General features: G+C 40.7%; 2 protein-coding genes across 3 annotated transcripts in view; one reads left to right on the forward strand and one right to left on the reverse strand.

Annotated features, from left to right (window-relative positions):
• adarb1b (adenosine deaminase RNA specific B1b) overlaps nucleotides 1-18,488 on the forward strand; it is a 123,534-nt gene that overhangs the window by 18,920 nt on the left and 86,126 nt on the right. The window contains exon 1 of one of the 2 annotated variants that reach the window (XM_058615926.1): nucleotides 15,507-15,645. The exons of the other annotated variant lie outside the window; for it this stretch is intronic. The gene's annotated coding sequence lies outside the window, so the exon portion shown is untranslated. Of the gene's footprint in view, nucleotides 1-15,506; nucleotides 15,646-18,488 lie in introns of those variants that run through there. 2 annotated transcript variants of the gene reach the window in all.
• On the reverse strand, nucleotides 15,019-16,917 carry LOC131445103 (protein BTG3-like). Its single transcript, XM_058615952.1, has 2 exons — nucleotides 16,825-16,917; nucleotides 15,019-15,757 (listed from the first exon to the last, which is right to left on the reverse strand). The coding sequence occupies exons 1-2, from the start codon at nucleotides 16,836-16,838 to the stop codon at nucleotides 15,298-15,300; spliced, it is 474 nt and encodes a 157-aa protein (XP_058471935.1). The 5' UTR covers nucleotides 16,839-16,917; the 3' UTR covers nucleotides 15,019-15,297.

Here is an 18,488-nt window from a genome sequence, read left to right on the forward strand (position 1 = left end):
ATTTTTCCTGTATTTACAGTAATGTTGGTGCTGTTTGATGTGCCTTCTCGTGTGGAGCAAGTTCTGAAAGTGGTCCTTCGAGTATACTCAACCTTCTGCTCTCCACCTCTGACACCAGTGCGGTAGAGGTGAGGATGCTGCTGCAGATTTCTTGCTCTAGTCACCACAGATGTTGTCCTGATCCCAGCGGACGAAACAGTTTTCTCCCTAATTATAGGAGCAGCACCTGGGAGCAAGGCAGAAATGAGGTGGGGGAAAGCTCTTGTCCTGGAGGGTGGTCGACCGTTATGGAACCACAAATAAGGCGTCCTCTTTTACACAGAAAACACATTAAAATGCGTTTTCTGTGATCGGATTGCAGTCGGATAGAGCTTGACCACTTGTCCGTACAGGTTTAAATACACCCGAGAAGCATTGAGGACAGATTGTTATTCGATCAAGAGGTCGTCAAAGACGCATGGTGACAACATTAAACAGAAGTGTGAATGCAATGAGTCTCTGATGCAACACATTGGTGGCTTTGAGGACAGCTAACGGGAACACGGCGACAGAACTGTATAGTTTCCTCTGCTTTTGTCGGGTTTCCGCTTGTCAAAGACGACTTCTTTGAGGCTGAAATCTGTGCTTATGCTGAAGGAGTTCATACAATAGCGCAACTTCACATGCGGCTAAAATTGTTGATTTGACGCTGTAGTCTGCTGCTGGAAATGTTTGCCGAAGAAGAGGGGGAGGTGACGTAAAGCGGGGATAGCTGTGATTGGATTGCAGTCGGATCTCCATGTGGACACTGGAGACGCATATGTTAATCCTAGGTGTAAATGCACGTTGTGAAGCGCTATCCATTCAGAGAAAACACATTCTAATGCCAGGTGTAGAGGGGGCCCACGACATGCTCAGAGGATATGGGATGCTTGTGCAAGCATGGCAGGTTTGTGTGTGGGAGAGAGGCCATTTCAAGAGTATGCAGCGGGGCAGGGGGGAAGGGAAGAGCTGGAGTGTGCCATATGGATGAGAGAGAAAGACAAAGGGAGAAATGGAAGGGAGGAGAAAAGGGGGAGACTCAGCGGCCCATGTCAACTCACTTAATGCTCCCTGCTTGCCCTAGGGATGCTGACAGCACAGTGTTGTTGATTCATTCCCCCTCTCCCGCTAGTTCCCCTCATCCTCAGTGCTTCTTGCCCTTGTGCTGCTCTTTTTTGCACTGCTCCCCCGATCCATCTCCTCGTCCTCCAGCTTGACCTTGCAGATACAGAGTCTACCCTCTCACACTGGTTGGTCTGCTGATGCATATGCCTGATGCCACACAGTGTCTGAGTTAAAGCTGTGCGCGTTACATAATCCTCCACGTACAGGACAGGAGATAAAGGGTAGAACCAGTTTGCCACAGAGGTGATGGTTGGTATTAAAGACCAAAGTGGTGTAGTTAAGAAAAAAACACACACCAGGTTATATTAAAAAGCACAACTAGAGTTGGTATATCCTTTGGCATTTGGAAGCAGTGGTAGTAGGACTGGGCCATAACTGTTTTTTGAATCAGTTGATAGTGATCACTATAAAATGTCCATTGAATTAAGATCATGTTGTTAAGATGATTCCCAAGTGAAAGCTGAAAAACAGATAGTTGTGTGTTTGCGCTATGAATAAACAAGATTTGCATACACACAAGCAAGGGGTGGGAGTACCGAGGATTGCCTCCTAGAAATTGTCTCATGCTGAAATACAGCCATTTTATTCATACTGCACAACACTATACACGGAATCTATCCATTAGATGATGGTGGCAGCAGAGGAAAATCCCTTCTCAGGGTTACAAAGAGGTATTTGATCCAGATTACAGTTGTTGGATGATGGCGTGCAGAATTAGTTGGTCCCATACCATTGTTTCGTTTTAATCTCTTGTCAGATTACATGTGCTACTTGAATCCAAGCTTCCGAGGATGACTTAAGGCTTTCTCCTTTATGTACGCATGAACCAAAGCACAAACCAATTAATTAAAAGTCAGGTCATTTTTAGAGCTGAGGCATTAAGTCAAGGTTACACTGTCAAAAAAGGTCCTTTACTACTCGCTCCTCCAACCCATTGCCACCCTGGGTCAGCTAATCTGGAGGTTTAACTCCAGCTTTGACATTTTTCCTTCTGAAGCCATTATTTTAACGATAATGTACACATCAACACAAGGATAGTGGATTCACAGGAGAAGGTAGTTAGCAGTCAGTCACTGGATAACACAAAATATGCTGAATGTTTGCATTACATGTGCTTGTTGAGTAGTTACCACCGAACATGAGCAGTCAGGAATCTGTCAGATTCATACGGTGACAAGATTGGCAAGGTTTTGCAATTTTTGGATGATAATCCACAGTTTTTCATTTTGGCTGCAGTTGGCACCAGCTTTCAGTGTCTTTCGGGGATTAAAGAGCAGTGCGTTATGTCTCTGGCTACAAGTAAATCAGAGGTACTTTGGTAATTACACTGCATGAGGCAAAGAAGCACTTGAAATATTTCCAAAACTGATCAGATAATCAGCTTCACTGCATGAAGATACAGAGGAGAGATGAATGGTAGGAACATTATCTTATTGGAGGTCATGTGTGTCTTTAGACTGCCGTTTCAAACTGTCATGAGTTCACTGTGCACTTTAAATCCACAGAGATGAGATTGAGCAATATACTGCAGAATGTTACAGACTAAATATATCTGACCTTTAAAATGCGATAGTAAGGAAACAGCTACTATCTACAACTTTCTGATAAACTTTCCCTCACCCTACTCTGGAGAACACTTACACGTTGCAATAAAAGCATGCAAAATAGACAAGATATTCAAGCTTCTAAACGTTTAATTCTGTACCTGATATATCACTACTCTAGCGGAATCTGTTTCTTGTGGGTTCCCATTAAGCTTGTCTTTTATGCTTGGTTTGAGAAAGTTTTTCACCTCTGCCGTCTCTTGGGATCATAGGTGATCCAGTAAAATTCTCTCCCGTTTGCTTGTCTCTGACTGTTTTGTTTTCAGCTATGTACCATTTAAACTTTTTATGAACACAGCAGGCACAGAGACGAGTTGCCTGACACAGTGCCTGATATTAATGTCGCCTTGTATATTATGTTTATGGATTTGAACAGGATTTGATTCTGACCGTTTCATGATGAGACTGTGTTACTTCAGCTACTGATGCTATATGCAGACATGTGAATATAAAGCTGATATCCACCTCATATCATACAGAGTAGGACTGACAGGGTTCCCGCGGGAAGAAAGAAGTTCAGTTTATATTTAGCTAAATGTCTTCTGCCGCCACCAGCTGTTAAATGCGTAATTTTTTTTTTTTATTACTGGCGGTGTTGTGGACACCATACACTGTCTCTTTTCACCGTTGACGTGAGTTTCCATGCAGTACAATGAGCGAGTAACGTCAAGCAAGCGAGAGCAAATCAAGTGATGCATGGAAAATGAAAAGTCCAAGATCTCTGGTTCACCAAAGAAAATTACAAAGACTGGTTTGCACAAGATCCCAAGAACAATCTCTTGTCCAGATGCAGAGTGTGAGGCAAATCAATAAAAGTGGACACCATGGGCGAAGCTGCCCTCCCATTTTAAGCACATTTGGTCCAAGAATTTAAGGGAATTGGTCCTGGAAAGTCATTAAAAAGTTCTTGAATTTCACCACTAGCAAATTACAAGTGCTGCAATTTATTTGTTCTTTTTTTATTTGCTTTATGCTCTATGCAAATTTCAAGAAATGCAATAATACATTTCAATATATGCAATATACTAATCATTACATTAGTATTTTGTTGGTACTATCTGTGGTAATGCTCCCTCTTTCTTTAAATCTAACACAGTAACTATTGAACAGAAGATCGATAATTAATGAGTTTGTAGTAAATGCTTAGATCAGAAGTCAACATTTGCATTAACTTCAGATTTTTATGGATTATTTAGAATGCTTTAACTGTATGCCCATCTCTAGTTTTAAGTTTAAACATTAAGCAGAAATCGTTCTATATCATATGTTGGGTGCAAAAAGAAAAAGAGAGCAAGTGGAAAATTCTTTAACTCAAATTAAAAAACCCTCCATTGTCCAGAGGCAAGATTGAATTAATGGGATTTTGATACTGTACTTCCAGCCACCAAACCATTTTTTAATCTTCTACCTCTCTTTCTCTATACATGCGGTGCAATCCTTAAAAATAGGTCAAATAAAACAAGTTCTCAGATACATGTACAAGTTGTACAAGTTATAAACAGTGTGCATGTTTAGTTGGAGGCTTTCCACGGCTACTGAAGAACATATTGTCTAAATCCTCCATGATGATAATTATTTTTGATGTTTAAAATTACATATAGAGTTCATTTTTCTGTATTTAAATCCCCATCATCTATTTTCTGATTTTCACTTTTATATATATATTTTTGTGGGAAAATGTAAAAAAAATCACCTGATGGATATGAAAAAACATTTTGCCTGAATGAAGAAAACCACAAAAACTAAAGGAGGAAAAAAGCCATTAAGCAAACAAAAATCTGCAAGCTAATCAAATGGGGCTTTTGCATTGTCAGACACAACTCATGCAAGGCTGTGTCAGCCTTCCTGAAACTGATTTTTTATTCAGTAAGGCTGGGAATTTCTCTTTGAAAAGTCTGGTACCTTCGGTACATCAGTGTAGTGTATCTCCTGCTAAAACGTTAACCCTTATCTGTGCCTTTCGTCTCTGTGTAAGAGAAAGGTTAATCATTGGTTTTGCCTGACAAGCCCAAACACATGTCCCCTCCACTCATTAAATTAGTTTATACTGGAGTTTTCCTTGGTGTTCATCAAGTTTAGGGTTGACTCATTGTCCTGTACAGTCCCTTAGAATTACATTCATCACCCTTGAGGGCTTTGCTATCTCTAGGAGAATGGCATGCTCTAATTCAAATTGTTGTGTCTAGAATTCAGGTTATTTTAGCCACAGTTAAACATTTGTCGTTCATGAACCATCTGAATCATCTGAGACGTTTTTTACATGTAGGATGACTCCTAATATAGATGGCAAGGGCACTGTGTAGTACTGTAGCTCAACCGCTGCCTTTGGCAGACCTTAATCATCTGGCTCTTCCCATCTCTTTCATGTGTCACAGCTTGAATAGTTCAACATCGTGACTTCATGCTGTTCTAGAAAAAAACCCAGACCTAACTGTTAAGCACCACTCCCTACATATTCATAATTATTTCAGATGATGAGGAATTAGTGTCAAACGTTGAGAAAGAATTTCCTCAAAGATGTGCTGTTGTCCACAAATATGAATTTGGCTTTTTGTGGAAATTGGTTGTTGCCTTTGTGGGAAAGTCCAGACATGAGTATAATGTCTGTGCCTTTAAAAGGACATTTAATCATCTTTTCGGTTTGGATGATCGATCATGAGTTGTATCACCAAACAATGAATAGCAATATTAAATTCACTGAAGAATGATCCCTTTTCCTTGTTCTTTTTGAATTGTTTCTAAAAACTAAACAACTGTAAGAAGTAGAGCAGATGATAAATGTAACATATAGTCCACTGAATTGCACTTGTGGTACAACTTGCATTCAGCATAAGCACAGATTTTAGCCTCAAACCTTGACTTGAGCATTTTGTGCAATGAGGGATGACATCACTCTTTGTCACCATCCCCCAAGACGAGTTTCAAGTTGAAAAGGTCATGTCGGCTGCTCTGCTTCTACTGTATGTGACCGTGGCAAGGATAAATTGCTACTGCAACTTTTTTATTCATTTAATTTTAATTACGTATTTTTACGTCATGCTGTAGAAGCGGTTTAAGAAATGAGTAGGGCTAGGTTTTGATTAAAATATGGTATCAATATCGATACCTAGACTTTGATACCGATTGGTAAACAGTACTTTTTCCTATACCAAGTTTATGAAATTCAAAAATTACATGATAAAATTCTTAAGCTGGGCCAATGATCTTCTTGCAGACGGACATAGAACAACTTTCTGCTCTCATGTTTATTCCGTGCAATATCAAGTGTTAAATTGAATTTGTCGTGTCACTTCTTGAAATACCATCATCAATTAAACAAACACCAGCCTATCAAAACACACACACACACACACACACACACACGCACATGCACATCATTCAAACTAGGACCCTCATAAACATAATGCATTCCCTAGCCCCTTACACTAAACTTAACCATCTCCAATTCATAACCCCTAAAAGCTGTGAGGACCAGCCAAAATGTCCCCACTTTCCTAAAATGTCCTCACTCCATATGTTTTATACCTTGGTCCTCACAAAGCAACAAATACAGGAACACACACACACTGAAAGTTGATCCATAGACTTTTTGTATTTGCTCTTTACACCTCTGGCATGTTCATCATTTTTCCAGACCTCTGACACGCAACAGAATGGATCGACGTTCTGCTGTCTCTTTGGAAAGAGCACAAAATATTAATCCCGGTGACAATGGCTGGTGTCCACAGCTCAGTGATGACACTTACAATATTAATTTTCCCTCCACTTGTTGATCGTCTGTGGGCAGCTAACAGGAGCCTGGACAACGATGACAGCTTTTATGATTTATGAGGCCAATGTTTGATCGCTCTGTGGCTGAGATAAATTGGATTGTGGTCTGTCAGTCAATGACTTGGACGGTGTGTGTGTATGTGTGTGTGTGCGTGCGTGCATGTGTGTGGAGGCACATTTCTGTACGAATGCAACCCCCCATTCTTGTTGTCAAACATGACCCGTGCAGTGTAACTATCAAAAACTCCAACAGAAAAGCTTCCTGATTGATTGCTCAGCGACAGTTATATCTCCTCTGTCATCTGTGAGCACTTTTATGTCCACTCTGACGTGTGGCCAAGGGTCTCTGGGCACAATAATGGCAGGATCTTTGTGTCCTTGAAGCAACTTTCAGAGATACCGCAGCTTAATTAAAAATTTGAATTTTGACCACAGCTGCTAAAGCAACAGTACGACCAGAAACATGAAATGTTAGGTGCACAGCTTCAGTGAAAGGTGTGTTTCTGGGGATTATAAAGTGTCCCATAAATAAAGCATCTTACTCATTCAGGACTGAGGACTAGTAAAACCTCCGTATGGGCTAGTTCTGAGTTACCTGGCATCTCATGGGTGTTTTCAGATCTGAAGTGGTAGATGAATTTGAAAACTTATTTTCATCACGGTTCACATTTCTACAGTACACCCATCTAAATGTGCCACCATTTTGTTTTAGTCATTATGGTTAGTGAAATTGTTACATACAGCCACATTAACACTGATAACTCTTGCTTGCGTTGATGCTGAACCATCATCAATTTTAATAGTTTAGTTCTTTTTTTCCTTTGGCTTGAAGATGTAAAAAAAATACACAGACCTGCCCCCGCATTAATCACATACAGTAGTTTTGTTGTTATCCATATTTTTAGATCCATATTTGAGTAAAGCCATTTAAAAACTAATTTTAAAGATTCTGTTTGATTGAATTAAAAACATATTTGTCTTGTCAGCTGCAAGAAGCCTTTTTTACGTTTTTCTAAGTTTTGGACGCGGCTCTTAACTGGACTAGTCACTTATAATGACTCACCAGTAGATGACGCTATAGACAGCTGAGTTTGGGTTCATTCGAGTTGTCGTCGGAGACTCTAATTCGTCCAGACGTAGCCGTTAGACCTGGCTCATCAATCGCTGGCAGCCTAATCCTAACAAGCTTCACTTTATTGATACTGTTCACATGCATGTTATACATGTTCCTCTTAATGGAGGTCAGGGCAGAAATGTTGCTTTGAGGTACACATGGTTGTTCTTCATGAGACTGGCTTCTGGCTGAAGCAGCACAGTGCAATTCACTAATTGATATTAATTGATTTAATTATGTGTTTACACTCGCACTGTGGGATTGTAATGACAATGAAATGGTTGTCCCTGTGTCACAAACCCACACCTGGGGAACAGGCCTTGATTATGTTTGCTTGACATAATATATGATAAATAATGCTTGGCTTTGTCACTTCTGTTTTTTCCTGTAGGTTACCTTATTGTCATTAAAGCAATTTTAAGTCCTCTTGTCCATTTAAAAAAAATTGAATAAACAATATTTCCTTGACATTATCTAATCGATCGTGTTTCAATGACTCCTCTAAAGAACGATGGCTACTTTTTTTTTAACCCCCACTCTGTCGTGGGATTTTCACAATCACACCAATTGGCCGAAGGGTGTTCTTCCCTTTGTTTGTCCATGTGTCACAAGTGATATCTCAGACACGGTTGACTGGACTTGGAAAACACTTGGAGGAATGATGCATTTTATCATCGCATGTTGGGATTTAAAAAAAAAAAAGAGAAGCCTGTGGCCATAACTGGAACAGGGAGACATTCTTATACGTATATGTGCATTCTCTTTCTCAACAACTACCATCTTAGGGATATGCACTTTTTACCTCATAGAAGCACTTGGACAGATTTATTTAAATGCTTCTCCCTAGTGTTTGACTTAAGGTAATCTTAGTATTGATGATTGAACTTTGTGATCTTGAGTTTGCCTGCTCATCTCGAGATGTTAACCAATGCTTACTTGTAACCATGTAAAGGGATGTAAAACAATGTTTACATGCCTTTACAATTTGTCCAACGTTCATGATGTTAATACTTGACCTCACCACTGAAGAGCATGTTTTTATTGCTTTTACAACCTGAATTACCAGGCTCGCTTGTGTTAAATCACACATGTACCATGCCATACACCTATTTTGGCGTCATAAAACAAACACGCAAAAGGAAACTAACTGAGCTCTGTCCAGATCAGCTTTAAAGAAAACAACAACTCCCAGCGCTGCTTTCTAAATGCTTTATTCTCACAAGCATTGAGCACCGATTTTTCATCTCATTATAGCCACACTTTATGATTGGGGTTGAAAATAAGTGCGCATATGGTACATCAACCACGGCGGCGACAATAAACAAAAACACGACAGTGAGGTGATGAATAAAAGCACACGACTCAGGCAGACGGGGCTGTTTTCACAGATTTCCGAGCTCACACTCTGAAGGATGCAAAATTTGGGGTAAATGGTCTAAAAATAAATGCTGCCATGGTGATGGCAAGAGATGCCTGTTTATCTCTGCAGATGCAGTATAGCAAGCAAGTACTTGCTAAGCAGAGTATTATAATAACTTTGTTAGATGCAGTGCAAATAAACTGAAGGATTATCATTTCTTTCAAATATGGTCAAATATGATCTTTAGATTTATCTTTTCCTGAACTGAAACGGGAGTGTGCAACATGAGCATTCAAGGTAGATAGCCCTGACTCCAGTTGGATCTGGCATTTTCTGGAGGGGTTGAGGCAAACACATATTCGTACGAAAAAAAAATGGGTGACATTGCCCTTTAAGCTACTGACTCATCAACACTGCTGAATCACCGAGTTCCCATTCATACAGTGATCCAGAGTATTGCACCACACTTGGTTACAGAATTGTAATTCTCTTAGCAATAGATTAAATGTAGAAACCGTCTCTGAAGTGCGACTCTGACATCAGGCAGCAAATTATAGTTTAAACACGCACACACGCACACGCAGACAGAGGCAAACACTTAAGCACAGTGAACAAGGAGCGCTTTCTCTGCTGTGTGAATGAGGAGCCTCGGCTGAATGGTTGAGTGTGTCCTCTGTCTCTGTGAGGTCGGCAGCCCAGAGATTAGGAGGAACTGATAGCTCGGGAAAACCTGCTGCATGACACTGGCTTTTTTATGGAATTATCTCTGCAGGGTCTGAATAGGAACACAAAGACACGCATACAAAAATCCATACTGAACTGTCTGAAATGCACCAACGTTGGCGAACTTTCCTCTTTGTCATGGTCTCGCATGTTTGGCTTCAACTTTGTGAAAATGACGTTATCTGAGATGAGGCTTGGGCACTAAATCTCAAGCCTTTTTGGCGCCCGATCTGTTTCCATGAGCCGCCGTTTCATCCACATTACCGCGTTCGAGATCACCAAGGTCCACAGACGGCTCTGCGGGCTGTAGCACTCTGGCCTTTGCCAGCTGTCTGTCCACAGGCTTCATTACGGTGCTACCACTGAGTCATGATGGAGGCAAGCTGTGTTTGAAAGGCACTTTCAGGCGTCTTTGTGTGTCTTTGTTTGATCAGAATCCATTCATTTATTATGTGAATTAGTTGTGTACATATACGGTAGTAGAGCCCAGGCTTTGTGCAGTTTGGGAATGTTGCCACAGACAAAGACAATGGCAACAATGGATGTTTGTTCTAATTTAAAATATACACACTACAGTTTTAAGGTGCTAAGATTAGGTATAGGTATTCTTCTATTTTGGAGTTCACATTTGCCTTGCATATTAAAAAAAGTCACTCTTTAATATTGTTGTCATTTGTATTGAACTTAAAAAAAAAATAGCAGTTCAGCAGAAAAAACTTTGGAAAGAAAATGATATCTAACTGTGTCTGCTCGTCCTCTTAGCTGATTTTACAGCCTTTAAGAGCTGTGGTCCAGTGTAATGGGAGACTTTGATCAATCACAGGGTATTTCAGAGCGAGTGAGAACGACATCTACTCTGAATTCAGATCCCTTTGGTGGAAACATCTGTAACTAAGCATCGGCAACAACTGCCTGCACGGTGAAGAAACCTAAAAATAAGGAAATACACGCAAACATGGATAGCCCATGGTCATGCGTTAGGAAATTGGGCTTGGGAGGGTCTTCGAGGGTCGCTGATTCAAATCAAATTCCAGGTCAGTGGCTGGGTTGCCCTTGAGCAAGGTACCCCATCCCCCCCCCCCCCAAATTCCCCCTGGGGGCAGATCAGTGCTGCCCACTAATTGGTGTGTGTGTGTGTGTGTGTGTGCGTGCGCAAATAAAAACAAATTCTAATGTGTCAACATAGGCACACAGCGTTTCAGTGATGAACAGATTGTCTCAGATTATCTCTGTTATGGAAGAAATTAGTGCATCTGTCCTTGCTTCTGTGTATGTATTAAACGCAAAAAAAACTATTTTTGTCGTCCTATTTTGATCCTGCCTATTGGATCTTTAACACCCAGGCCTTTTTTTTTGTCACCTGGCACTTTTTTAGCGTCAGTCACTATAAAGCTGTTAATAGGGACAAAGAGATGCTGTCGACTGGGTGTGGGACCCTGCTCGAGGAAGTCTGTGTCACTAACTGGTGGCCTGTGGCTGGCAAGAAAGGAGAGGGTGGGGTTGAGTTGTAAAGGGAAGCTGTTAAGGAGACTGAAAATAGTCTCCCAGACATGCGTCACTACAACCCGGCAACAACACCGCTCCCCGCTCCCTCTGCCTTGCTGTTTTCCATATGTTCAGTCGGCTCCATGTGGAACAGTGTTACACAGCTCCTCATTTTTCATGGACATGATTAAATTTCCCTTTTAGGGTCTTGAGTATCTGAACATAATGAGAATAATCGGTCGTGTGATTTGTCACAGTTTCAGATGGGAGTTCTTTATCTGATCGAGGTTTTATCATAGTGACCTCAAAGCAAGTAGTTTTCAAATTAACAACACGGAATCATTGCCCAATGATCCGCCTTCTAAATAGCGTTTCACTGCTTTTGAACTCATTTCCTTTTCTTCTTCTTCTTTTTTTTTAAGGCCTACAATCGTTACCTTGACAGAATGTCAGCGTTGCCCTAACAGCACAAAGAAAAAAGAGAACAACTCTTGTGTAAATTGGTAAATAAGCAGATTGTTCAACTGCTTAATACTTATCTGGCAAAAAAAATTGGCTTTTCTTCATCATCTTGTCTTGTACACGCTGTTCTGCCGTCATCGCGATCGCCTTGCAAGGCTCACGGCGCAGTCGTTCTCTGATTGTTTCCAGGAGGGCTCTTCCCCCTCGGTTTTGTAAAAGCCACTAACACACACCAACTGTCGTGTGAGGGAGCGTGGCCTGCTGCTGCTGCTGTTGGTTGTGGAATAATGCATTTTTGGAGGATAGGACTCCAATGATGATAAGACCAGTGTGCGGTTGTGTAATGTCGAAGGATGTGGTTTGCATTAGCTTTACAGAAAGTGTCTGTGACTACACATCTGATTTGTTGGATAACTCGCACTGTGTTAAAAGTAGGGCTTAACTATTTCATAAGATGTATAATTGTGTTTTGTCTGACGGGTGTTGAATTTGATTTGTGACAACTTGTAAACGTCTATGTATTACATTAAATGAGCAGGAAACATACGTTCAAAAATAGAACAGTTGTGTTGCAGTCTTTGGAGCTATTTGGATTTGGAAATCAGTTCTAATTTACTTGCTGTTTGTTCAGTGAAAATGGAGTTGTCAGACGTTTGTCATATTGTCTCTCTGGAGAAAATAAAACAAAGCTCCCGGCTCACCAAAGCTCTCTCTCCTCTGACGTTTGTGCTGACCTATCACTTTAGAAAACAGTTCAATCCAAACTGATGCTGCTGGCATTTGGCAGCAGTGCCAAAGTTCAGCAGAAAAGCCACCGACAATAAAACTAACTCTTGCGCAACTGCAAGGCATTGATGACTTCTGTGTCATGCATGTGGACATGAATGGGAGAAAAATGAGAATACTTTGGCTCATGTTTACAATGATTTAATACCATAATAGATGCTTAAAATAAGATAATAAGAAAGAATTCGTTTTTTTTTTATTATTATTGTTATTCCATGCGTTATCTCTCTGTGACTCTGCACAGAGTTCATCACAGCATGTGGTTTGCCTCTCTTATCCTATCATCTTATCTTTTGTTGTGGCTCTGTCTAAGGTTAGACCACCTGTTTAGCTAAAACTATAAGATTCTCAGCCTGAGGCCCTTGGTCCACTGCAGTCACACTTCATTATAAATACAGTTTTTGACGGGTTGTCATGGTGACGCGAGTAATGTACAGCAGGGCTATGTTACCAGGAGACCGTGATGACACTGTATGAAATGTGTCCAAATGAAGGATCTCAGCCCTTCAGCGTTGAATGTGTTGTCGGCGCAGGAGATTTGAGCACAACTGATTCAAGGGATCCAAACTTTTCTTGCTCAAAGTATGTTATCTTCATATTTTTGTTTTTTGCTCATTATTTTTGTTTATGCTTTTGCTCAAAAACACCATGTCCTGGTTTGAACCTAATCAGTCTGTTTTACTTCTAATTTAGGTCAGGGCCTCATTTGTTTGTGTTTACCCATGTTGCCAGTGCAGGAAGAGCGAGTGCCAAACCCTCCCGGGCCACAGAGGATGTCAGCTAACTGAACTCATCTGTGTATTTTTGCCCCCAAACTTCAAACCTTCACTTGGAGTCTGAAGCAATTTCGGAAAAATAAGTTACAAACTGAATTGCACCTTTTCATCACTACTTATTAACACGGGTAAAAACCCACACGAGCTGAAAGTGACACACTTCTACATTTGTACACACACTCACAGGTACAGCGACACACACTGTTTTTCACATGGTGACACTGTGGGGGTCACAACGTATGTGACAGAGTCAGTCAGACAAACATGTTTGACCTCTTTTAATGCAGCCGCTCTGTTTAGTGCTCTTGTAATGAGTGGTTCTGACTTATAATCGATACTGTGGACTAAAGCCTGAGGGTTAATCAACTGGATGGCATGTCTTTGCATTGGAGTGTGTGCACTTACACCATGTGTACATCATTTTTTTTTCACTTGCCTGGCCCCGCCCCTTACTGGCCAGACTAGATGCTCAGTGACCCCAAGGTTGTTTGAGTTTGAGACTCCTGATTTAGAGTGAAGGGCAGCCATTACCAAACACAAGAAAGTTGCATAGAAATGTTTCTATATAAATAATTTATTTGATGAAGAGCCAGAAAATAACATTGGAACTTTGAATCAGGCCTTTGCTTTTCAAAGGTACACAACAATGACCTCCATAAAGTGTCAAATAAATTGTGAAATCATGATTTTTTTCTGGTTTTAAAACCCTGCACAAACCAGAGGGTGACAACACAGTATGGATTGCTAACACCTAACATCAAGCAGCCTTGACTGTAGGAAGCTTCTTTGAATATTTCCTTATGCTCCTAGATTTAAAAAAAAAAAAAAAAAAAAGCAAGGAAAGAAAATGTACTCAGCGGCAAAACCACATTATATTGGAAAAAAAAGCTAATGCAGCTTCTATTGATTTTATTGATTGAATTTTTCGGTGTCAAATACGCACTCTACTCGGAAAGGTTGTAATGTATCGCTCAGTGTAGTTAGAGCTGTGTTCACGACACTAACCAAAGCAATGAAATCAGGCAAAATTAGCTTAGTCTGGTGTAAACTGATCACTTAAAACAATAATGCATACAGTACGTGTTGTAAACAATTCATATATACCGTCATGTGGTAATGCCTCATCATTTTTTAGTTCTATAACACATAAGGGAAATTGATACAGCAGCATAGTATGACAGTATTTTGCGTGGGGACATTGTATTGATACACGGATGACAGTTGTTTGAATTAAAATGATTAAATTACATTTTCCTCGACATTCTTTAAGCAGCGCTTTCCCTCTCAGCTCCCCCTCGTGTGTGGGCATTGCTTCCCTCAGACACTGACACACACACACACACACACACACACAATGTGTGTGCAATAAATGCTTCTCAAAACTAAAGATGGATGCACGTTCACCCAACATGAACCCTTCAGTCACACTGGTGAACCTGCAAACAGAGCTGCTGCAGCTGAGGCCGCGTCTCTGAACGGCTCTGTTATCCCTGACAGCGCTACGAGGTGTTGCAGCACAGATAACTGCAGGGTGAACACGTATAGACATGTTGTATGTGTAATAAACAAATCTTGGTAAGACAAAGATGGACAATGGTCCACAGCAAAGTTTAAAACCAGGCTAAAAGAAAATTCTCATTTTTTTGAATCAATCACTCAGCCTTTCATACGAAGCATTGCAACTCAAAACTGCTGCACGGAATAACAATAAAAGCAACACCAACCACATAACATTAACACATATTCTCACAATCAGCCAGGGAAACATTGGAGACCAAAATAACAAACAAATACAATTTATTATTTATACATTTATTCGTTTTTGGGGGAGAAAAAAAACTTACACACTATTTGGCAACACAAACAAAATCCACTGTGACCCATCTGTGTATCCTGACCGAGTCTCTGAGCAGTAACTGCCTTCGTAGTAGGGAGGGTTCATGTTTTTCCTTGGATACCACTGAGGAGCATCTGGGTTTAATCCCTTGGAACAGTGGCTGGTGTCAATGATAAGAGGGGGGAGTGCATGTCCTCTCTTTTTTGTGGAAGAATCTGAGTGTAAGTTCCATGTCACTGTTTGTCCTGTTCCCCGTCACTGGAGAAAGTAGCCACTGAGAAGATCATACTGCCTTCTCCGTACCTGCACCAGACCTCCCCAGGATCCACCCACAGTGTGAATTCATAGGGCAGTCCCAGGTCACTGTACTGAACTCCACTCTCTCTGCAGGCACGGAGGATCACTGGATCCTCCTTGTTGAACCTGTTGACTCGGATGCACCTGTATGCCTGTCCTTTGCTGGGGTTTTCGGGGTACCAGTGTCCTGAGAAGGTCTCACGCAGCGCGACGCCTAGCCTGTCGGCAAACAGCTCGACCTTGTGAGATTCCAGCTTCCCGGCCATTTCCAGAAGCCTCTTCAGGTAGACCTGCACCGCTGCTATTTCCTGTCTCATGCCTCCAGTAGGCTCCATTATATTGGAGCAGTCGGTGTTCCAGCATGTGTCCAAAGAGAGAATGGCAATGACACCACGCCTGTGAGGTACAGGACCTTGTGTTATGGTTAGATGAAAGATCTTTAAAGCCATTAAGGATCTTGAAAAACATCAAAGTCATAATAATGAACTGTGCAGTGATTGAGCCCCAAAATCTTCAAAGGCATCACAAACCATTTTTAGAAGAAGAAGGTCTTTGATATGCAATGGATGGCTTTGAACTTCTAGTAGAGGAAGATGATTTAGAAGAAATGTGAACTGTGATTAAGATCTTTGACCTGTGGAGGGCAGCGTTACATCTCACCTCAGTGTACAACCTGCCAACAATCATTAGAAGAAGACATCAGCGTGCACAAAGACGATGCAGTCAAATGTCCCTCACTGGCACAACTATGTTGTCAGTTCTCTTGAGTTTATGGTGTTAGCCCCGCCCATTTTCGTACATTTCCCACCCACTGCTCCGTCTGATTGGACGTCCATGGTGGGTACATGCTCGTCGTTGCTTTTATGGGTTGTGTTTCAGTGCAAACTTCACTTAGAATCAGTTTTGTTGTAGAAGTAGATTCATTATTATTATTTATTATATGAAACATTCAGTTATATGTTATACAAACAAGCTTGCATAGCTGTGCAGGGGTTTGAATTCCGGGTATATATATGTATAATTTGATATCACAATAATACTGTACAGCATTATTGTGGCATGACGCCTCTGGAGATTCCCACCCTTAATAACACAGAGAATATTTAACTTAAACTATATATATAGATATATGCACATATATATCTATATATATGTGTAAGGTATATTGCATATCGCCTCGTCCGACATTCACCCTTTAATCAGCTAAAACCAAACCTCGTGGATATTGGGCTGAAACGTTTCCTTTTGAACTGGCAAGCGCTGTCAAAGGAGAAGGAAGTTTAAGAGCAAGCAAGAAAAACGGATGGGTCAGGAGAAATAAAAAGGATGTGGCTAGACAAAAAAGGAGAAAGAAATTGGATACGCATTGGTAAGTCAACAGGCTACTGATAAACACGCACACACACAGATAATGCTTTAAAAAAAAAAAAGAAGATGCATCAGTGTTTTTAATCTGCACTCACTTTGCTCCCCGCATGGCTCGGCGCTTTGTTGTCAGTGAAGTCTTTTCATTGTCGTTTAAAACCTCACTCGACACATCGCATCTCAAACAGGTGTTGCATCAGTATTGCCTTCATGTCACATTTTGACATAATCACAGCAGCTTTGATCGCCCATGATTCAAAGGATGCAGGCGTTTTATCCTGCTGATAAAGGCGGCAACGGGGGGAACTGAAGCTCAAACAGCAGAAGAGAAAGAATTTTTTTCGCTGGTTAGTCATGGAACGTCACAAGGGTTTCACGTCAAGATGAACCTGACCTAAAAAATTGCGATTCTGAATATTATTGCACTACATGTAAAATTATAGTTTGTACTCTCAAATTGATTCCCTCATTCTTACATTTTGGTAGGGAAGAGATGTTTTTTAATGATAATTTTGAAGCATGTGGGCGAGCTAGACAACAAGTCCACTGGCATGAAATATTAACAATTTTCCCCCCATTCGTGATTATCCCCTTAATGGAAATTCACCACAATCAATTATCATGAGTGCTTTCAATTTGAATGCACCGTAAAATCTTTTAAATCATCCTGTCGCTAAAGTCTAAGCCATAAAGTTGTTAATGTCAGCCCGAATTAACCGGGGAATGTACAATGTATCGATCCTGCAGTCCCCATTATGTCGAAGATGCTGTTTTGTTTTTTTCCCGATGTTGGTCACTGAGAAGTTGCAAAAAAAATATACCTTTTGCGGCAAGCGATTGAGTCACAACATCATGAAGTACTGTATGTGACTCCCATTTTAATCCCTGACTCCAGTTTTCAAAAAAATGAAGTGTTCCTGGCAGCCGGCAAGCTCAAAAAGCAATCAGCTGTCATGCCATCTGCATAATGATGCCGGAGCGGGCTGAAATCTGTCGCCGTCATCCATCACCCTCACTGCATCATCTGGCCTGTCACTTTCACCTGCAATAATATGCAAAGAGAATTTTTAAGATAACAGTGATTTATATTCTTCAAAATACAGTATGAGTGTATACATATATATATATATATATAAATATTTCCATGTGTGCACATTGAATCATAACTTTCAGTGGTGCCGGTAAGAGTTCATGTAAAATTAAAGGGAATTTACGCATGCAGACGCACAGTCATTAATTATTAGGTGGAACCGAAGGCTGCTGCTCGTTTACTCGTACACTCAGTGATTCACTTCCAATAATGCGCCCAAGATTGGATTCCAGTGCTTTAATGGAGGGGCACTGGGGGTGTTTTTCTCCCAGAGTATAATATCTCAAAAGTTATGTATATAAGACGACATCGCTACTTCTGTTGCACGAAAAAAAGTTATTGGATACATATTGGAGAGAGAGAATAAATAGATGGAAGTGCACTGAAGTGTGCCGCCATTGAGAGAGAGAGAGAGAGGAGTGTACCACTAACTGTTTTTTTTATCATTTTGGTTGACCTGTTTGCAATGTTTAATTAATTATTTCAGGAGGACTTCTTATTATATTTTCAGAATTTTATAGGAACAAAAAAAAGGATAAGGTTAGGATAGTCAGAATAGAGAATGAATGTATTTGCTTGCAGACGTGCCCTGAATTCTGGTCTAAGTTTAGGGGGTGGGGAAAAGCCAGTGTGTGAATGCAGAAGAAGTATTTCTGGGAAGTTCATGGTGAG

This window comes from Solea solea, chromosome 2, assembly GCF_958295425.1.
Source record: "Solea solea chromosome 2, fSolSol10.1, whole genome shotgun sequence".
NCBI classification, from domain to species: Eukaryota; Metazoa; Chordata; class Actinopteri; order Pleuronectiformes; family Soleidae; genus Solea; species Solea solea.